This window comes from Pipra filicauda, unplaced genomic scaffold, assembly GCF_003945595.2.
Source record: "Pipra filicauda isolate LSUMZ 115617 unplaced genomic scaffold, ASM394559v2 scaffold35_size7292922_pilon, whole genome shotgun sequence".
Classification (NCBI taxonomy): domain Eukaryota; kingdom Metazoa; phylum Chordata; class Aves; order Passeriformes; family Pipridae; genus Pipra; species Pipra filicauda.
Window position 1 is genome coordinate 611,360 of NW_024104487.1, and position 23,817 is coordinate 635,176.

The 23,817-nt window shown below is 35.9% G+C and overlaps 1 protein-coding gene across 1 annotated transcript in view; it reads right to left on the reverse strand.

The window, feature by feature from the left end:
* LOC113983777 (sodium/potassium-transporting ATPase subunit beta-1-interacting protein 2-like) overlaps positions 1-23,817 on the reverse strand; it is a 353,974-nt gene that overhangs the window by 171,350 nt on the left and 158,807 nt on the right. Inside the window, exon 4 of the mRNA XM_039384537.1 lies at positions 1,941-2,021. Coding sequence (XP_039240471.1) covers positions 1,941-2,021 — 81 coding nt within the window. The remainder of the gene's footprint in view (positions 1-1,940; positions 2,022-23,817) is intronic.

Genomic DNA, 23,817 nt, shown 5'->3' on the forward strand with positions numbered 1-23,817 from the left:
TCCATTAGACATATATTTCTAGTCCCTAGATCTTGCAGAATATTCGATCATGTAGGGGAGCTTTGACATACTATTCACAGTTGAAAAGGAGTGGAGAGTGATGCCTCAAATGTGAATTAGACCTTTTTTAGAATAGATCTCTATCTATTTCTTGAATCCATTTTGTAGGAACTTTGCTTTCTCTTTTTAGCAATTCTGTTGCTCTGAAAGCCAGTTGAAGTGCAAGGAATATACTCTAATGGGTATTTCAAGGAAAATCATATCACTGGAACAAATAATACCTCTACAGATCAAATAAAAAATTTAACTGCATTCAAGCATAGGCCTGAACTCTATGGTTGGTTGGGAAAACTCTAGATGACACACCCCTAGACTACAGAAAAAATATCAGTTCAAGGTTTAGGTACCGTTTGTAGCCCATTTTTATTCCAAATAGCACTTACTAGTGTTTTAAGCTGTTTTTATACCCATTAAGACACAGTACTCAAACAGCTGCCTCTATTTTCTCCATTCTTTTTCCATCCCTTTTCACTTCCCCAGACAAGATAAGCATCCCAACATTTACAACTGTAGGAATGCAGGTGGTTGAAACAAGTGGGTGGAAAGAGGGCGGATTGGATTGAGTATAATTGTACAACAGGTGCTGAGTTTGTTATGTACATTAGTTCACTTAGCAATAAAGAAAGTATTTTAACCAAAAAAAAAGATAGGCAAGTTCTTTTATTTACTATGTTTTTTGCCAAGCTTTTAATGAGATTGAAGATATAAAACCCAGAAAGTGTAATGTTTTACCTGCAGAAAAGTACTTTACACCCTCAGGAAATGAAATTCTGATCCTTTTTGAAGTCAGTATCTTTTGAAGAAACAGAATACATGGGGATGAAATACTCTTGTCTCCAGTAGCTTTTGTACATTGGGGGTGATTTGAAACAAAATACAGGTAAGGAAGTATCTTTGCCCCATTTATTCTTCCTATAATTGTGTTTAACTTTCTGTATCATAAGATATCAGTAACTCACAAAGGATCAGAGAATTACATCTTTAATTTACAGTCGGGCTAAACTCCCTATTAAAAATCTAAGTCAAGAATGGAATGTGATCCGTTTGACACATGAGATTCTCCCTGATGGTCAGTTCATAGCACTGTGAGCATAATTCAGCACGGGCAACAATATTTAGAAGTGTATTACTCTAAAAAAATAATTTGTTGCCACTGCTAATCTTTTATCCCACAAACTGCCAGCTTTCTGGGAACACCTTTGAAAGTAGAAGTTTTGGTTTGAAATGTTGGATTGAGCCATTACCAACTGCCACTTTATATGTTATCACTTACAGTGTCAATAAAACCCTATAAATATGTAATTCTTGGGAAAATATATTTTTCCTATGGATTTTTACTGTGTATAAGTGTTCAAGCATAACATTACTACCATAAGCACAAACTTAAAAATCACTGCTGAAGCCAAAAGGAAATCTGTTCTGGCATCTCCATTTACAACTTAATTTAATGAAAGACCCCTTCTTTTGTAATTGTTATGCCATGATGTAAGAACCCTGAATCGAATCCAGCTAAGTAACAGCAAGCTAAATGGTACAATAAATATTTGTTTACCCCTGAGATGGCAATGTTTTGTATTCATGAGAGCATTAATTAATGTCTCTCACAGGGGTGAAATTTGCACTGCAAGACTACTGAGAGTGGCAAAAAGAAGAAATTTTCTTTTAAAACATATATACTATTATTTTTGTGGGCATCAGAATGCATATGCTCATTACTTTCTAGTTTAAAAATTTCTAACGCTCCAGAATATTCCAAATTTCCATCATACTACTACACTCCTGATAACACAAAAAGGATGAGTAAAACAGAGCACAATCTGTTGTTGACTGGGGTATGTTAACAAAGTGCTGATGGCTTGAATTATCCAATGGTAAATTACCTTCGAAAGGTCCCCAGCCTCCAAATAGAAGCAGATAACAAACACGTTCCACGTAACCCAAAGAATCAGCCAGACAGCATACTGTAGGGAGGAAGAGAGAAACACTGCTTTAACAATTCCGCTATCAACTGAGTTAAACTTAGTTCATTAGACCACTAGTTCGGCCCAAGATAAAACCAGACTATAAATATGGTGCATATGGATAAAAATGTTATACGTAAAATAGAACCATGAATAAATTCTTCCCTTTCCCAGACACAGTTTAGAGTGACCTAGTGAGTACTTAATCAGACCATAAAATCTATCTCAGAAAACAGCTGATGAATCTTACATTTGATTTGAGACTACTCTGTATCTCTTATTTTTGTTCCAATGGGGAATACTACAATATAGAGACATGTAACCTTAATTATACATTAGAAGTGCAAAGCTGTTTATTCGAATGGTTATTCAAATATAACTTACTAAATAACAGTCTAATTGAATTAAGCACTGGATTCTGCAACACTTCAGGTTTAGTCTCAACAAACCAAACATATATATAACCTGAAGAAAATAAATCTATATATATATAGGCTATTTTGCAGCATTTCTACAGAATATGGAGGGATTCGGTCCTGACAGCTGCCTCTATCAATATATTTTGTGACTTTCCAAAGCATAGTTCATAATTATTCAACACCCTCAAGGAGCAGGTTGCATTTTAAACTGTTAATTTCTTGGGGAGTGGGGGGGGTTTGGCTGGTTTGTTTGTTTTGTTTTAGAACATATAGGAGAATGATGCATGCTTAAGCAATATAAATTCATTGGTAGTTGCAAAACTTCTTATTCATGTATCTGATGAATAATGGAGTACGTTTTCTATCCTTCTGTCCACTATTTTGCTTCTGTTTTGTATTTGTAAGACCTTATGTGCTAGAACTGGAATCTACATTCCCCTGCTATAATGCTAGAGAATCTCATAAAGTTTGACCTGCTATTGCTACTCTTATCTAATGTTTGTACTTGAGAACTTCCCTTGACAAATTAGTCTGTCATCTAATAAACTTTAGGATCTACAAATGTTTTTCTAATGGCTGTTGTAGCTATCCTCTAGTTGTTCACAATTCAATTCTGCACGTTTGCTAATTTCATTCCACATGGCACTGTGTTCGTGTGAAATACGAGTGATAGGACACTATTCCCTCTCTGTTACAGATGAGAGCTATTTTCTCCATTTCTCTAAAGTATTTACAGACTTATTCTTCATGTCTTATATTTTTTTCTTCAAACTATACTGATTAAGCCTTGATAAACTACATTTCCAAATCAGGAAACACTATTTTCTGCACACCTCCGTGTTTACATTCTGAATAAGCAGACAATATTTCGGACTTTATACTATCCATCCCCCACAAAAGAAATACACGATGAACTATTGTTTGTCATGAATGACAACCTCATTCTCTAAATTCAGTAACAAATGATGTAGAATTCTTCTTGCATTTCTCTTGCAAGTGCTATTTTGTATCACATTGTCTATCACTGAATATGCCATTTTCTCGTTAATCGTCTAGATACTGTGAAAATAATACAATTCTGTCCTTTCTCAGGATCTAAAGTGAGATTATACCCAATATGACTAAAATTTAGATCTGTTCTAATTTCTTATTTTTATAGATAACAAAATAATTGCCAGCTAACCTAGCTATTAAATAGACCATGTACAGATTTATAAAGTATTATGATAAATATTATTTTGGTTAAATGAAGGCTAACACAGCTTTAAAGACTAGAATTGATTTATACAGAAGTAATTTCAGGTAATTTAAAGCATACAGATTACGTATACTTTATAGGTCAGCTCTTTTTGGTCACAGATGATAGAATTATTTAGGTCAGGAGGGTCCCTCTGGAGGTCACCTGGTCCAATCTCTGTTTACAGCACAACCGGCATGGATCAGATTTTGCAGGGATTTATCCAGGGATGGCCTCGATAATCCATGTCTACTCTTTGAGTGTGGGCTCCTAATAAAACTTTAGAAAATAGGAACTTAGTTCAGATGCATGGTGCTAATAACACCAAGGTTGTGGGTTTGATCCTCTTATGGGCCATTCACTTAAGAGCTGGACTTCATGATCTTTGTGGGTCCCTTCCAGCACAGAATACTCTGTGAAATCTGTGAAACGCATTCAATATTTTTTAACCCAGCTCTTAGACGTTAAGTATATTGAGCATGTCATTTTCCTGTAGCTTGCTCACAGTACACCCGGCTTCACATGTAACATGGAGCTTTATAAATACAAGAGAAGAAAACATTAATTTAGATTCAGTAACCTTAATTTGGCATTTTTGCTGCATTTTCTGCAGCATTTTAACTTGCTGGTTTTTGCCAATTATTTTAATACTGCAATGTTATATATTCTGATGGAGTTAATACAAGTAGTCCTTCTGACATGTGGATTTCTTTTAGTGAAAATTCTAAATACTGCATTTAGACTGGTTTCTCAAAAAAAAGAGACTGACAAAGTAGTATTTATGTGCAATGTCTGTTCCCTTGAAAGATCTTTTGTGCTTCATAACAATTTTAAGCAAACTGGACAAACCCATAAAAGATCTGAGGATTTTTTTTACCAAATTTCAGGAAAAGAGGACTACAAATGGGAATAGACACTCTATTAAATCCTTATACACAGAAAGACTTACAAGATCATCATCTACCAGTCAACATGAAGGGAAAAAATTAGGGAGAGAGACACTGGAAACTAGGTTTCATTAGATTGGCTGTTCATGGCACAACTTGTCACATTGCATGTAAGTGATACCTGGCTAAAAAGCTCATCATGCACAGCACATTCAACAGAACACTCCAAGGTACATGGGACCTGCTTGTCCCAGCAGAGAACTTTATTACATGAAGAAGCAAAACTTTTCCACTGTCTAGTCTATCACCAAAAAATGACAAGTTTATCTGCCATTTAGATACACTATTTTAAAGGAACATCTGTTCATACTGGACTACAGATAAGGTTAAAAATTTCTTGTAAAAGTATGCTTTAAACTGTTTCCTTTTGAACATTATATTAAGTATTTGTTGCCTGAATGCCGTGGATAAACACTAAGTTTTGTTGTCTTGAAATACAAGGATGTTTCTGTTTCCCACTGCTTCTTATTTCTGATGCTTCAGATCTAGCACATCTCTTATCTCACATGCAGTCATACATGTCTCATGTTGTCTATGTGCTTCAGCAAACAGTTGCAGAAATTCAGCTCTGAAGATCTGTGACAATGAACAAATCCCTCTGGCACTCTCTTATATGTGTCTAATTAGAAACATTTTATAAGAGTTCTTCAAAGGGTTATAGCTTTATTTTTTCTTATATGTGGGAGTTCAAGACAGCTGCATTATCTGACAGAAGCCACCACAATGCTCCAGCAGTCACATATCAACAAGACAAGTATTTTGATAAATACACATTGACCAAGCAGGAGATACTGACAGGAAGCACAACAATGACAATGCAGTTTATTATTTTTATGGAGCTCCACACTGGAAAGAGGTATAATTGGAAGGTTAAGACTGAATGTTTGAATACTTACTATCTGGAAAATTTTTAGCCAATCACTAAAAGTTCCTTTTATTTGTAAAATAAATTATATCGATACAGCTCTTACATGTTATAATATGCTTACAATTCTTGAAATAAACATGACTTTATAACCCTCTGCAAAAAATTTGAAAAGAATTAGCTATCTTATGATCTATTGATACATGTTTGAAAATTTGCTATGAATCATCATAAGCAAATGGAAAACTGAAATATTGAAATACTGGTTCCAGAAATAAGAATCCATACATTCTTCTTAACACTTCTGTCAAAGTTGGCTAGGTAACATTATCTACATTTTACTAACAGAGAAACTGAAGGTCAAAGAAATTAAATCACTAGATTTAATTCCTCAGCTGAATAGAAAAATGATTACAAGGGCACAAGAATCAAAGTTTCAGGTAGCCCACTACTGCCTGTTGTATAAACCTGGTCACCAGAGCTCACATCTAATACTCTTGTAACTCTTTGCTTGAAGGAGAAATATGTCACATACCTTTCAAGTATAAATAGTGAGCAAATCTGAAAGCTTTGATCATTTTAAATTCAAGCATTTTTTTTCCACAGAACTTTACATGGCATTTCTCTTGCTCCCAAATTCTTTTCTGATATGTGAGTCAGTTACAAACATATTTGACCAAGGGATACAAGGGCTCCAAAGAGGAATCAGAAGCAAAATTCTCACCCAGTAGAGATACAGTTACTGAATGTGTGAGGACCAGATGTTTTAAACAGAACTGCTGCTCTCAGCAACCTAACACAAAGAGCAACCATGATCTGCTTTTAATGATCCAGATGAAAGTCTTCCCTGCCCAGCAGTTACCTACAGGCCTCAATGGAAGAGAGCTCAGGGCCAAAACTAGTAGTCTTGACAACAAATAATATTCCTCGAAGCAGAGAGTTTTGTGCAACCAGTTCAACTTCAATAAATGTTCATTCACTTTCCTCAGTGTACTGGGAAGTTTTTGCAGAATGACATAATTATCTGGATTTTTTTCATTTGGTTGTCACAGCATAGAGGTTGCACTAGTTTTGCTTGTCTGGATTCTTCATATCATTAGGACTTAGATATTTCTTGCAGTCTTTTATTTCTTTTTATTTATTTTTAATTAATCATGTCTATAGTATCAGAGCACTGTCCATCTTTGTGAGCTTCTGTTTCTAAGCAAATATGAATTGATTTTGTAGCATCCATTTTGAGTTGTTGGAGTTTTGTGTCTCAGATTGCAATGACATTCTAGTTTCCTGCTTGTCTTTACCAGGGAATTTTTTAACCCATTGGCATTGTGAATCTATGGCTCTTCAGTCTTTCATTAGTCACAAATTTATATATATTTTTTCTCCTTCCCTTTGTTCTCTCAGATAAAAAAATGCTGTCTGATATTTTACTTCCTTGTTACACTTTAATAATTAGTGTAACTTTTTACACTAATAATTACTTGTTACACTTTAATAATTAGTCCTCTGCCAAGACTGACTGAAAGCTGCTGAACTCTCAAGTGCATCAGAACTGGTCACTACCAAACAGAAGATTACTGTTGTGATAGTTCTTTACTTTTGAGCAATCACCGCTTTCAGATACAAAGCAAATGTTGCTTAAAATTTCTTTCCAGAGGCTTCCATACCCCCAATGGCTATGTATAAACTTTCAAACTCCTTGAGCTGTTATAAGTCCTGATTTTATATAGGAGTTTATTAACTCTATTTTCCCCTTAATTTGTGTGAGAAGGATTCATAAGCATAAAAGACAAGAAGAAAGCTGAGGCACATTCAGCTCAGGTCGAAACTGGATGAAGTGAAAGCCCAGAGCCCAGTATACTGCTATTATGTACAATCACCCATCATTGTACTCATAGCCATGGAGTTATTGCTTGGGTGGGACTCACTGGGATTCTTCTTTCTTTTGGCTTCTTCTGTTTTGTTTCCATTTTCTTGTGTGCCAGAATTATGCCGGGTACAGAAAGCACAAGCACAGATTTCCTTCTGAAGACATGGCATCAGCCCCTTTTGCATGAAAGAAGCTGAATTTCTACAGAGAACATTACTGTCAGAGAAATATCCATCTGCCCACAATTAGATGTCTGCAACGCAGATGTCCTCCTCTGAGTAGCATCTAGATTCCCATTGCAGTCAATTGAGAGGAAAGGCACTTTCAGGGCTCAGTTCATCTCTCAGTGTCTGACACAGATCGCTCTATCCTCGCTGTTTGGAAAGCCAAACTTCTCAAAGGCAAAATTCCCAGTGTTAGAGAGCCTATTAAAAATATTTTACTGGTGACATAAAAAATAAGATAGTAACACTGCACTGTGTGGATATGCACTCCTTTTTCTCCACATTAAAAAAAAGAAAAAGAAAAAGAAAAAAAAGAAGTAAGCAACGTCAACATCACAAGGGTAAAATATCACCAATGGACTGCTGAAGAGACAACTATTGTCTCTTGTATCCTATACTTACTGATGGTCCATTAATGCTTAAGGTTGAATCATTAATTTTTTTTCATTTCCTGTTTCTTGGATTCACAGCTCTTTAGGTTTCAGTGGAAAAGACTGAGAGAAGTGCTTTTTGGTATTGCATCACTTTCATTTGTTTTTCAGCTTCTGTATCAGTGTCCAACTGTACCAGTGAAAATATTACCCTAAACACTAAATGACAAACCTCCCACGAACAACTCAGGAGACATATCCATCCATTCATACAGCTTTCATAAGAAAGATACACTAAATTTTCTCAGTGCAGTCACTCTATTCCTACAAATAATAATTTCTTTCCATATGAAGCTATAAGGGTGAATGACCAAAATATAAAATTAAGCACACAGAAATACGTAACTTACATTGTGGCATTATTCAGTCAATCTATTATGTTACACTAGGGAGCTACAAACATTCTAGATCTCCAAAGAAAAATATTCTGTAACAGAGGATTTACTTTAAAAAAAAGTTTTCTTTAAACAGACAATATTTCTGCCATTCTTCTTACAAATGGGGAGCAGAGAAATTTTCTTCTTGTTATCTCAAATTCTTTTCTTCTTGGCTTATTTTATCTCAAATTCTTTTCTTCATGGCTTCTTTTGGTTAGGGCTTTTTTAGTTTGATTTTTTTTGGTTTCTGTTTTTTGGGTTTTTTTTTTTTTTTTTTTTTTTTTTTTTTTTTGGGGTTTTTTTTTTTGGTTTTTGTTTGGTTTGGGTTTTTTTTAATTTTATTTTTTTTTTAGGTTTCTTCTACATCCATATGTTACAGTTCTTGGCCTTTGTAAAAAAAGTGTATTTTATGTACTAAACAAAGTAAGGAAAGGCAGAAATTTTAACAGAATATATTTATTTTATCTTTTTGACATAGCAGCAGAGATTTAATTGGTTTGGCTACAGTCGTCATTCAATTCCTGTATTTCTTTTGATCACATCTTTGTTGTGAAACATTTATCAGCAGGAAGCAACTTCAAATATCTGAATACTCAATGTGCTGCAACACTGTACATATGGAAACAGCTGCAGACACATGCATATACATGCATATATTAACAGATGGACTGATATTTTTCCTCTTATGTTACTTTCATACTTTTTTAGTATTCTTTCTTTTGTTTGGGGAAGAGACTATAAAGTCTCTCAAAATAGAAATTGCTAATTAAATGGAAGTAACAGGAAAATGATATGCAGATAATTCTAGCATAAGTAAAGCTCAAAAGTCTTTCTTTATATTAAAATTCTTGTAATAGCTCTATATTTCAAGACATAACTTGAGCTGGTCAGGCAATAGTGAACCTTAAAATAGTGCTGTTTTGATCCTTCTCTAATCTTTCTTCTTCAGTTCCAACATTAAGCTACCAGGATCTACCTCAAGAGGTACTAGCACTAGAAATCAATGCTATTCAAGATCTAAGAACTTGAACTAATGGTTTGGAAATTACAGTATTTTTTACCAGTTCTAATCAGCTGTTAAATTCATATTAAAGCTGGTATAGGAAAAAAAAAAAAGATAGAAGTCAAAATTGTGTGATTTTGGAGGTCATTTGGTTCTTCAATTCAAGAGCTAGAAACATTTTGAAAGAACTTTTTCAAACCCTGCCTTCTAGAACATTCTTAAGATACTAAGCATTTCAAGCCCTGGTTTTTCTCAGAGTTAATACATAGTGATCAGTGTAGAAATTACATTCACAGGAATTCAAGCTGTCTTCTATGGATATTTTTTTCTAACAAATCTTAGCGGAAAACTGTAGGAATTATTGATGTAAAATTTCACTAAGAACATTTTACCAATTAATTAGCAATGAAAAAGAAACATGACAAAGATCACTCAATACTATAAGCTGCTTTCTCCAAGGATTCACTGAGAGTGAATATTACTATGGAATGATCACACTGCAAAAAAAACCAAAAATCCCACATATTTAAGACAAAAGTGATAGGTGGAAGAATGGTTTTGTAGATAGTCTGCCTCAATTGTTAAGAAATATTTGAAAACATGCTCAAGAAGATCATGTAATTGCTTTTCTGCAGAATATGTGAATAGCCTCTTACCAAGAAATGGTGTTGCTTGTTCCCTGCCATTGCCCAGTCCAGGGACCACTCTACCAAGAGGGTCTGCTGATGGTACCAGTTCAACAAGCCACACTGACCGTCCGACCCCTCCCCAGTGCAGCAGGGCTTCTCCATGTGGGCTCCATGCTGTGTTGACTCTGCCATATGCTTGCATTTTACCCAGGGTGAACCAGGCTCACCAGCTGGGGACCACTTCTCTAGGTTCTTTTCAACCTCAGGCAGTCCTAGGAGGAACCTACGCCTTCTGCCAAGTGATCAGACCTCAGTGGGAGCACTGGCACTCCCTCCCGCTTGAACTGGCCAATGTGGAGCCAGGAAGGCAAGGTGTTTTTTGTCAGCTAAAATAAACATAAGACATATATCCTTGCTGTAATCTAATGAGAAGAGGTTCTCACTGGAAAAGCTGTGGGAAGCTGTAATCTGCTTCAGACATCAGCAACTGGTGGAGCTAGACATGTATTGACTGTTTCCTTGGTGTCTCTGACTTTTTTAGAAACATACAAAAAGAAAAATCTTTTATTATAATTCAGTCATTGAACAGTTTATTTTAATGGAGTTTTTAGCAGCTGTTCCCATTTAAATTCCCTATTAAAATATAAATAAGGACAATCAGAATTCTTTCAGTGTTCATTTTTAACAGAATGCAAAAAATAAAATCAATAGCTACTGTTGCTAGGAACAGAAGTCTACTGACATTTATCTAGATTCTTTTATTGATGCCTCAGTATCTGAGTGCCAACTACAACTATTTATAAAGGGAATCTATCTCCCTCAGTGAATATACCAAAATTCTTGCTAAAACTAAGCCATTTATAATCAGATCTTTTTGATAAATTGAGAGGTTTGTGTTCAGCTTTCCAGGTATTGTTTTCTTCCCTCCATTTGCTTTGACTTAATGCTTTAGCAGTGAAAGTCATGAGGAGCCTGGCTGTTGAGTTCACAGGGCTTTGAGCGTGGTCCCTGGTGTTCATATTCCAAAAGTGATTTAATTTTAACTAAACATGTATTTGTAATGAGAAAAATGCTTTCTTGCCTCTCTCTGAACTGTTTTTTAAAGCTCAAATTTTAAGAAGTCCCTAAGATCACTCCAAAAGTTTAGGAAAAAATTGGGAGGTGACTAAGATACTAGCAGTGTTTGTCTTTCATAGTTGCAGAACAGAGCACACAGACCTTCAGCCACTGGCTGGAAGCTCTGTTTTGGGAGGTCAGTAGCTGTTTTGAAAGTACCAGGTAACTGCAAAGGTCACTTCCCATTCTTTGGAAATAAGAAGCAAACAGAAATTGGATCTGCAGAGTGTTCTCCTTTAAAGGAACCTCAACTAACATTTAGAGCAAACATACTATGGAGACAGAATGAATTTTGTTTAGGAGGCTAAGGTAGCTGGAGTGGATGGAGCCAAATTCTAGAGGCATAAAATCTAGCCTCATGGAACTGTGTGGTGAGTACAGGGTTAGATGCAACTTCCTTGTGTAGGGGGTGCATACCTGTGAGATTTTCATTGTGCCCACATGCACAGGACTGACTCACTGAGTGAGGCCAATGAGCCACAGGGAGGGGAGAGAGGAAGACAAAGAACGCCCTTCCACTTCCCTTATTTCCTTTGAGTAAATCTGATAGGCAAGACTGCCTGATTTGACAAGATCAGTATGTTTTAGTACAACATGGGTTTTTTTCAGTCTTTTTCAATCCTGAAAGTATTGAATTAGATGAAAAAAAATCTGAAGCTATAACAAAAAAATAAATGTAGATACTTAAACATGACTTTCTAAAAGAGCATAAAATGCAAAATGGACTTAATTTTCTAATGTCTTCAGGGAGATTTAAAACTGTGTTTGCCTAAAAAACATTCATTTCATGCTGAAACCAGAGTGCATATATTTAAAGAAAGTAATATTTTAAAAATATTTTCTTCATGTATCGTTCAATCAATATCTGATTTTTCTCAAATCACCATAACACATTACATTTTACTCACTGGATGAATTACAGTCTTCTTCAGGAAGGTTTATACCTGAATTTGTGTGCAACTTTTACTTCATATTGTTCAGGGAACAAAGAAAAACCCTTCTCTTAGAGTATCTTAGGGAAACTAACTTTTCCTTTGTTTTCAAAAGGCATCAAAAAACATTAGCTAAAAATATTCCATGCCTTACATTTTTCCAGTTCTGAAAAGAAACCAGAGATGTAATCAGACAATGTTGTGGCCCAGGCCTCTTAACATAAATAGATTGGCCAAATTCTATTTCCCTAAATGTGATACAATCAAAGAATAGCTTAATATTCCTTATTCATGCCTTCAAGTTTTTTTCTTTCATGACGTAACCTTCAAATCCTTCTTTTTTGGCAAAATTATGGTAATGAATGTATTTTATTTTCTCTCTCTGAAAGTACCTGTTTCTTCTCTCCTCTGCATATCTCAAATACCCTAAGAAATGCTTTCATTGTCCTTTCTCTGGAACTCCTGTTTGCATCTCAGTTTTGGGTGAGAACATGTGCCTGTTTTGGACTGGGAAAGGTTATTTTTACTATTTCCTTTACTATTAACCTTCTCATCCCAAGTATTTTCTAGGTCAAGCATTCTCAAAAAATTCCTTATAATTTTTAAACAAACCAGGAGAAATTTTCAAACACCATCCAGGACTAAGACTGGCATCTCTGTAACTACAGATGCAAAAAACTCGGGACATTTAATCGTTAAGACATCACTGACTGGGAAGCCTGCCACCAACATCCACACTTGATGCACGTACATTGTCTTTTGGCTCTCTACAGCTATGCCCATCTGCTTCAGTGGCATGGTGCCTGCTTATCAGCTAGTTGGACAGTTTCAGTATGCAGAGGTGCCAAAAAAAGGTTTTACATGGGTAGCCTGTATAACCACAAAAGTGCCATTTCTTTTGTAGGAAGAAATGCTAGAGCTGAGATACTAATAGACTATATCTTTGTGCATTTTTAGTTTTTTCACTCACTGAAGAAGCGTCTTGCCATTTTAACATGTCTTTTACAAAGAAAGATATGGTACTAAATGGAAAGAAGGCAGTATCTAAAGATAAGACTCTCATAAACAAAACCATCATGAGAGTATGGCAGGTTGAGCATAGTTTAACTATTGTGAACTATACACCGCTAATTCAAAAAAAAAAAAAGGCAAAAAACCCCAACCCGACCCCAGTTTACATATTTTGAAACAAGGAATGCTTTACAAATGCAGGAATTGGATCACATTGAGAGAAAAGCAAATTATTTATTATATGACAATATAAAGCTGAGATAGTCTAGATAACCCTAGTTTGTCCTAAAGAGATGGCACACCATTCGGACAGAAATTTAAACATTTGGTGGTTTTCTTTTAGGATCATTGTTCAGTGTTCATATTATTTCAAGCTAAGGCTAGGCTTCATATTTTTTTTAGAGCAATTCTAACTCAGCAAATTGAAATCTAAAGAGATTATTTAAGCTTAAATTAAACATCTTTAAAAAAATTTTTTGAGAAATACAGGATGAGGGAATTAAACTGACTTTTAGTGCACAAGATGCATACAAACTTGTCATGTATCATTAATACAATCAATTACAGCATCATTTCTGATGTAAGAACAGTAAGAGATAGACCAAATAAAGTCAAGAAAATCAACGATGGGTCCAAAAGCTGTCTTGAAACCTCAGATTACACAACTTCGCTTTCCTTTGAGAGGGATATTTGGTGATATGATTTTCAGGGTTTTCTCTCAACCCAGCTTTTCCTCTGATTTCTTGATTCTTACAGACCTTTCTTGGTATTATGACCCTATGCACAGCTCAGATGGAAAAGCATACACATTATTTTGATAAACACTCAGTGTTACACAGACCCTTTCCTGGCACTTTTAATAAAAAATAAAAATAGCAGGTTGTTGAAAGGATGATAGCTCAACAAACTACAAGGAGGTAAGAAAGGTCAACAGTGAGGGAATAAACAGCTGATACTTGAAATGAGGTGGGAATATATCCAGATGTCAAGATGGCATTTGATGACACTAATACTGAAAGGCACAGTAGCTTCCACATTGTGGCAGGAGAGCCATGTGACTTTCATTGGAACAAGCTAACTTGCCATGCAAAATCTGAGCACCACTGAGCCAAGAAGCTTCGCCAGTGCCCCCACCACTGCCATATCAGAGAGACTGTGATGACAGCTTTATGACAGGAGACAACAGTATGACAGACTGATAAATCTGCTTGGAAAATCACTGTTTTTTTTAAGAGACCATACTGAATTATTCCAAATTCTGAAAGGTACAATGAAAATTGAACAGGTTTCTCCTGCTCTCCAGTTTCATTTCAGAGTGCCAGATCAAGCGCATACTCCTGGTATGTGGAAATAAGTAGTGAAACACCCAGTAGGAAAATACTGTCATTTTTTAATTGCTGCTGCCTTAAAATCAACTTTGTGACCATTGAAAAATTTTGTATCTATGCAAGCTAAAGTCATGCTTGTATTTCATGCTTGAATTAAATTAGAATGTGCTGCTGGCCTGATTGCTTGGATGCTTCAAAAATACATTCCTGTCCAAGCACAATAATGTATTCCATGCAAAGACAAAAGAAATAAAAATCAAATAAAAAGAACATGTTTCCAAGCATCCAAAGGCAATTTAAATAAAGTACTGGGAAATTTAAAAAAGTGTGAGTGAAAAGTTATCCATGTTAAGTTATACCAACATCCAATTTTTTTCATGCATCACAGCAGAGGTTTCTGCTGTTCAATATTTCTTTTTACCTTCATCACCCAGTCTAGACTTGTGCTTTATTTACTGAATATCATCCAAATTGACTTGTTTGCTGGATTTTCTTAGGCTAGCTGACTTACTGCAGCTTCTGAGTACATCTTAAGCATGGATTACCTTTCTAAACCCCTGGCTGGGCAAAGTAATAGTTATTAGTCTCATGTTAAAGATGAAAATTTTCTGCTGCAAATGAGTCTGAGGTGCTGAAGGTAACCACATTATTCACTACCAGTATGAGAAAATCATGTTGTGCACTAATAAGGAGATGCTCATTTTGATCACGCAATTAAAGACTGTAGCATAATTCAAAAACACAGTTGGATAAATAAGGGTCACAGAGGCAGCCTCAATTCTGGAACTTTCTTAGTCTCAGATGCTCCATTTGCAGCTTTAATAGACTCTTGTTCCAGTGCATGTAAAAGTGTGTGTAGGCATTTTCACAACTTATTCTGTGAATAGTAGGAACTACATAGTCAGGTAGCCACAGTTAAGGTGTGATGAGCAGTGTCCTCCACATGAGCTTATAATAGCAGAAGAATAATGCTCTTTTAGCTTCTAGATAAGTCTTCTATTAATACATATTTATATTGTTTAAAGGAAACATTGAAAACAAAAAGAACTTCGAAAACGCTGTTACACAGAGGTGTTGATCTACACGTGAGCCATGAGAGCCTCTCAGCCTCTCAAAACAGAGCTGTGCCAATCAAGACAACAAAATGACAGAAGGCAACAGCCCACCACCCATAACTATATGGGCTAGAGGCTTCTGTGCTCTTCCTTACTCTCTTTCCCCACAAAGAATGGTGGCTTCCTTCCTCTCGTCCACACCATGGTGCAAAGAAAGAATAGTGTATTTTGTTCTCCATCTCACACTGGTGCCAGTTGCCTAAAACAGGACAGACAAGCAGAGTAAGGGCCCGCGCAACCCTCAGGGTTCATCCCTCTGTTCAGCAGGAGCAGATCCTGCTCCTTCAGCACTGTGGCTCAGCTGTGGGGCGGATGGCTGCATGCTGGCTCTCTTGCCTAGAGTTTGTTGCCATCCCCTAATTTGAAATCATTGCCCATTCAAACAAAAGTAGACGACTTTGCAATGGGGACAAATGACAGCCTGAAATGATGCCCTGTGGCATCTCTTCCCTCTTTCTTTCTATGTCAAATGTCACATTGACTTTGCAAAAAAGAATTATTAGAATGCATTAGTATAATGGCTGTCAAAACCAGACAAAAATACCCTCGATTTTTTTGTTAGTTTTTAATTCCATTGATCTAGGTGATCACAAAGGCTTTAATTGTACTGAATTGCTTTAACTGTAAAATAATAAATAGACTTAAGCAAAACTTTACTTAGAAAGGCTTAACTGTAGCCCACTCATAAAAGTGGGCCTGTAACAGAAAATGCTAGGTAACTTTATGTATAAACAGTTATTGCCAAACCTTACAATGACTAGGTAAATCATTGAATAGACCCAGTAATTTCTTTCTCCCCATCCTGCTTTAGAACTTCAGATGTTGAATAAATGCACTGCTGGGACTTCAGTAATATTAAGCAGACATGTCCCCATTCTTTAAAGATACTTCAAAAGAAATAGAGTCCTATAGAAAAACTCTGCTGTCCTTTTGTCTACAAAAAATTTCAATAGGTTACCCAAATCTTTCTGCTCTTTTTCTGCTCATCTCTCCTCATCTCTCCTCATGTTAGATATTCCTTTGCTCTCATTTCTAAATTACATGTATCCCATAGCATTAGTAATACAGAGAACAAACAGGAGAATTTCCAAAGCGAAGTGCATAAGAAAGATAGGAGTATTAATACTGCAAAGAGATATAAAGTCTCAAAACAGAAAGGAGCAAGCGAAAGGTTAAGTAAATAAGATAATGTTCAAATACATAAGCCACACAGAGTATGGTCACATCTTTAAGGCATAAAAAATGTAATTTCACTGCCAGAAGAAAAAGAGAATTCTAAAATGTAGACAGGATCTGTGACTCACATAAGAACTTGGGAACAAAAGCCAGGAAGATAAATATAAAACTCCAAAACTCCAAGGGGAAAAAAGAAAAAAAAAAAAAGGAGAAAAAAATGTCAGAGTGCCATTAGCAAGTCAGTAGTGATCAGTAAGAAATTGGAGCTGGAGAATTAAGAAAACTTCCATAGCAGTTGGATTCTGTCCCAGAACACTAATGAAATGGCAAGAAAGATAAAAGAACAATTAGCTTATGTTTGCAATCTCGGCTACAGGACCACGCTTCCATAGAAAAGCAATGCAAGCAGTTTGGCATTATAATGAAAAGATGGAAATCTAGAACACACATAGACTTGTCACATACATCTAGCTATAAAATTAGAAAACTCCCCCCTACCAGACAGATTTAGTCCAAAACAATCAGTAAATCTTGGCTGAGCAGTATAAATATGGATTTTTCTCGAAACTTACGTAAATGCTCATTGTGTTAATTAGGTTTTGGAGCAGATTTAGACCTAGAAAGAGGGAAATCCTTAGAAATCTCTGTCCTTTCCCATTACTAAACACTAGCTTGTCCCACCCAACCTGAGACAACATTCACCTGGAGGTGAATGGATGGGGACAAAAGGATAGTGCACCTGGTACTCTGCCCAACTCCAACACTTGCAATGTCTTTGGCCGAATTAATTCTGTGGCAACCTTGTCTACTTCCAGTTTAAGTGAGAACCTACTGTCTTGATGACACTCCCATGGTACTCATTTTTGAACAAAATGCTGCAGAAAGCAGATGAAGCATCGTAAGAGGCTGATGTGTGGCGTCGCATTCCCTATTTAACTCAGAGTTGTTATTTCAAGTGTGTTGAAACTTTTGCCTGTTGAACGTGTATTGGGAAGCAATGAAGTGGATCTTTTTCTAGTTATCTCATGGGATGTACCTGCAGAACATTAAAACTAATAAATGGTAAGTCTTAGAAAAGGTCTCAAGTGAAGATCGCAGATGCAATCCTCTAACTCTCACTGGAGAGAGTACTGGTCTGTACAATTGTTTTGATTCAGTAGGGATTTCCATCTTAATACCTTATTTTGTTGTGGAAACTGAAAGGTCACTGAATATATAAATCTGCAGAAATTAGGCCTTAAAAAGCCTCCAGTGAAACATTTTTATCGATGAAACAAAGATAAGGGAACATCTGCCTAACTACAGGAAAATCCTGAATCTTTATCTTAAGAAATATGTTAGTCCTCTGAATTCTTGACTCTGGCATGAATTGCAGTGTTAAGAATTCTTCCTCAAAATGATATGTAGCCAGCATGTATAAATCACTGATATGACAGATTGAGTGAGAATATCTGTTTAGTGTGGCAAGTCTGTAGCTCCTTTCCATATGCCTTTTGATACCCAACCTATTCGAAACTTTGTGGATTTAACATAGCAATAAAGAAATCCCAGGAATTCAATGGAAGGAGACAAAGTGCTGTCCTGCAAATTTTATATGATTACTTTCCTCCCTTTGCTTTCTACATGTTAGAAAGTAATTAAGAAATGGACCCTAAACTGGGTAGGTAAAATATAGTGTATCTGGGACACAGAAATATAATTAATAGAATGCTGTAAGATTTAGAATTACAGATAATATTCAAATTTTATATTAATTCTTAGGAATTAGAAAGCAGAAAAAAAGGCTTAGGTTCATTTAGTTTCACAACTGGAAGACACCAAGATGATTAACCACATAGCTATATTTTGAAAGATATATCACAAGGGTTGTGGCACTTCCACAGACAGATGTTTATCAAAGAACAGTTTTATGAAAACCAGTCTTCGTTTGGAAATAGTTATGATATCCATTGTACTTAAAAATGGTAGTTAATCCAGAAGAAGACTGCTCAGGGAGAGGTAAAACTTCCCCAAACAATGTGGAGTAGACCTGCTCTAACTCTTTTAGTAACAGACACCTGACAGGAACCTACTATGTGATATAAATAACATTTTCTGATTCTTGAACAGAAGATGAGATGTCTGTAGAAGATCAGTTGTCCAAGTGCTTAAAATGCTCTTATTTAAGGTTAACCACCCTGTATCTGGAAAAGATCATTCCTATTACAGGATAAATGCTAAGGAAGGCAATTTATGGATGTACGGAAGTCCTATGCCTTTTTAATTGTGAGGATTTCAAACCAGTGCTTAAAAGTCTAAGGTAAAACAAAAAAAAATGTGTTGCAAATAGAAAAATAATGAATAACACAAAAGAACACGTTGGAGATTTTATTCCAGTGTAAAAAAAGCATATTTCTATTCTTGCTTTTTGCATATTATTCTCAAGTGGGAGAACTGCACAACAAACTTAGAAGCCTCCAGATAAAAAGGAATGCTGTTTTACTCAAAGAGCCCCCACTATGATGACATTTTAAGCTGTGATCAGCGTTTTCTAGCCAGAAGAACAAACTTCAAAATGTTAATAAATTCTAAATGTGCATACAGACCTGTAAGAATAAAAGGAGAAAAACAGAGTTCTGTCTTTCTAATAATAACACAGAAGGACTTTAAATTCACTCATCAAATAAGGGTTCATTTTTGTTCTTAATGGAAATGTCTGAGACCTGGAAGGGGAAAATACATGTAACTACATTTAGATGACTGCTGTTAAATCATCAATATAAATGCTGCTTCATTATGATGCTATCCTCCTTTTCAATTAATGTAATGTAAAAAAAAAAGAAAAAAGATTTATAGATACAAAGCAGCTTCTATTTGAGTGTTATTTAGAAAGACATTTCTGATTTAGATCAGACTCATTTTGAATGATGTGATGAAAACTGTGCAAATATAAAGAGCAAGTATTCTGAACATCACTGGAGCAGGCAGTAAAACCAAAATATCAGCCTAACACATTTTCTTTCCAAGGTTGACTTTACAACTGTAGTGGTTTGACCCCGTCTGAATGCCAGGTACCTACCAAGTTGCTCTATCACTTCTCTTCCCAGCTGGACAGGAGAGAGAGAATAAGATGGAAAACTGCTCATAGGTCGATATAAAACAGTTTACTACAGCAAAAAAAGTGAAAGTTTGCACATGCACAAGCAAAGGGGAAAATAAGAAGGTTTATCCTCTACTTCCCATTAGCAAGCAACGTCTGGCCACTTTCCCGGAAGCAGGGCTTCAGCAATGCTTAATGGTTTCTCAGTAGGCAGTCACTGGAAACAATGAATATCCCCTTTCCCGCTCCTTTCCTTAGCTTTTATATCTGAGCTGATGTCCTATGGTATGCAATATCCCTTTTGGTCAGTTTGGGTCAGCTGGCCTACTTGTGTCCCCTCCCAGGATCTTGCCCTCGATTTGGGAAGGAATGTTACAGTGCTGATGCTGCGTTCAGCAGTAGCCAAAACACTGGTGTGTTATCAACACTCTTCTAGCTCCAAATGCAAAGCACAGCAATGGGGAAATGAACTCCAGCTCAGCTAGACCCAATACAACAATCGAACTCCTGCCTTTAATTTTTTGATTCTGTTGTCAGACTTACTGTTGAAATATTTCTTAGCTTGTTTGTAGCTTTGTTTGTACTCCAAGAGTAGTTTTACACTTGTCAGTTGCTTCTGGCTTATTTAGAGATTTCCCGGTAGTATGAGATTTCCTGCCTTGTGTTGCTGTCCTAAGAAAGATCAAGTAAGCAGTCTTCAATATTTCCCCAGCTTAGTAACTACTTATTTTCTTATTTTTTTTCATTCCTATAAATGATATCTGCTTATTTTCTTCTGATAATTTCCTTAAAAAAATAAATTATAAAAAAAAATAAATAGTTTTATCTTTAAACTCCTGTTGCTTTCTGGCCAGTTGTCTGAGATTTGATGCCTTTATTGACTCATTTTCAAGCACACGAATTAGAAAAAAATGTTGCCGTATTTTCCAACAGACTCCATAAATTAAAAACAAAATAAAAAACAATCAACCAAACAACAACTTCAGCATCATCTTATCATAATTCCTGGCAGAAGTTTTTCAAGTCTTTTCTAAAGCCACCAAAGATTATTGATCTAAAAGAATTTTTGAAGAGCAGTGAAATGTTTGCAATTATTTCAACTGCAACACCTGTTCTAGAGGCAGCTCAGGTCCTGAGCTGTATATTTTGTTCCTGGAGTATATAGCTGTAAGCAAAATCATTACTTCAGAAATTAATGTGAATCAGAGATGCAATAACTGCTCTATTTACCCTTGAAAGCAAAGCTGGATAGCTGCAGCTTGTGAACTCCACTATATTGGTTTTTTTCCCCCACACTTTTACCCATTTTCCTTTCACTTTTAGCAATATTGTCACATATTGGCTGACTTTCCATGGGCATTTTAACCAGCTCCAGAACCATCTCTCTCTGTACCTATGACAACTGTTTCTACCTTCATAACAGAACCATTACTTTTTCTTACCAGCCACACAAGCATTCACTTGTTTTTTTAATTTCTTACCACTCAGTATTTTCCCTTTTGCAACTCAAACATCTTAATAATTAAACCTGACTCACAGTTCAATGGTTTCAAGAGCTAATAATTAGAGACACAATGCTACAATTTACCATGACTTCTCTGCAAAGTTCTCATTTCTTAATGACCTGTACTAGAGCTGCTGTGGAACTTGTATGTTTACATTCTCTCTGTGTGCATGCCATATGTTACCTCCTTCATGTCCATTTGTGTTTCCATTTTAGCAAGCTGCACACAATGCAAAATTTGACAGTACATTTGCTATGTGATAAGTAAAATATAAGAAAAATATTAAACTGGGGCTGAAAACATTTACCTAGCACAATTGGGAATTTCACACTGGATTCTAAATCTAGGTCCAAACTTTTGAAGATTTCAGGAGGACAAACCAAAGATTTCTTAAACATTTCTGTGACAGGATCAATAAACTTAACTTCAGTTAGCAGCAATAAATGAAGACATTCTGGTGTCATCATCAGGTGATATCTATTGCATGGGCAGAGATCTACACTTTGTTATTCAATGCTTTAATCTAGCATGATTAATTTAATCCTCATTTGAAAATACATGTAAATATAAATTATTAACTTCAAGCAAAGTCCGTTGGAGTCAATGGAACTTAAACACTTGCTAAGCATGAGATAGCCGTCTGAACAAAATGTTAAATGTTATCCTATTAAAGAATGAAGTTTTGGTTTTACTGAATTTGGTGGCTGTCTAACAGAGAGTATATATCAAAACTTTTTGTCATGAAAAATTTACATACATTACTATTGGAACTAATCTACTTTATCACCTGTTGGCCTAGGATGAGGTACCTGTCAGGTTATAAGCCAGATGCTACCACAGATGTCAATTACAGTACGTTCCTGTCTGTTCAGTGGATAAAAACATGAGAATTTTTAGTGCTATCAAGTTGCCTATTTCCATGATAATTAAATTCATGTAACAAAAAACAACAAGTCCTGAACTAAATTCTGCATCTGCAATATCACTAGATCTTTGAAAGGGAGGAAGGTGTTGACAAAATAGATGCTGATTATTTTCAGGCTCTAATACAAGTACTCTCACAGTTATGCTGCTAATTTTGTGGTGGTGTTGTTATTCCTTTTCATTTACCATGGAGAAAAAAAAGTATCCTATAAGTGCTTCTTTTAGCCCTTAACAAGAAATTCTTTGCTAGCACATTCAGTTAAGTTCCACTGAAAACAATAGCTTCCCATGTGTTTACACCAGAGTTATATTCCAGAGAAGGATTTTAAATCCTTATGTCTGCTGGCCTGTGATAACTGTGTGATCTCTTTGTGACATCCTGTATCTGATACAGGCTAGACATTTAATAACTTGTATGGCATCTAATGTGTCATCTTATTAGAAAAGGAGACAAAGCTGAAAAGATGCTTATCTTCAAGCTCTTATTTTTAAGATAATAAACTCTTCCATAATAATTGTACCCTGGTAGCATTCAAACAGCAGACACTGGACAGAGTCACAGTGATTCCTCTCTGTTCCCCAGGGAAATGAGATAAAACTTCATAGGGACTACCCTGCCTTAACAGTCACAGAAAGAAGCCAGAGAGGGAGCATCGGCCTCTGAGACCTTCCTGTAGTTACAACTAGACTTCTCTGTGCTGAGCCTCTGAATGTCAGTGCTTTTCTCTTCTGTTCCAGCATTTCCTTTCAAGCATGCTGAGGGTGTGCATGGGGTGATGCTCCCATTCCCCAGCCTCTCCAGAGAGTTTGACACTCATAGGACACCATAGCAAAAGTCCAGTCTCACCTAGTGCATGGTCTTTAGATCTTAATGGGGGATTCCTTTCAAAATGGCAACCTGGTGTATGTCTGACATAAAACACAAATGTCTTCCCTTTCATCTTTATTCGTCTTTGTCTCTGTGATTGCTATGTTCTCTCACTTTTTAACTTTTCTCTCCAAGTTACCATCTTATCCCACCATTGCTGTATTTGTACACTGTTTAGCACAACAGAGCACCTTCTTGGTTAGCTCTTAGAATTCACTGTAAAAAAATTGACTAATAATGATATTAACAGCAGCAACCTTACAGGCCATGCATTTTACTGGGTGATAATTCAAATCCCAGCATTCTGACAAGAAAGCTTGGTTAAACTAAAAGGTGTGAAATTAGTCTGCAATTTTCCATAGAATGTATAATTTATTACTTGCCTAAGTAGGTGATAATGCCCATAAAAGCCTTTTAAAAATGTAAATGCATAGAAATAAAATTTTGGAAACTTGACCTTTTTACTTCACAATTAATCAGAAGTATTTATGTAAATACATTATTACCCAAAGTTTGACTCCTGACATCACACAAGAAAACTTCTTGATGCATTATCTACTAGATACCAAACTTAACAGCAATACTTTGATACTTTGTCTAGCTGTGGCAAAGAAAGTATGTATTTCTGTCCTTCAGGCTGTTTCAGAAATCACATAAAAGCACAGCTGCTTTACTTACATGAACAATCAATACAGTAAGCTAAGAATATTATACATGAATGCAGGATTTGCTTTCAACTTCAA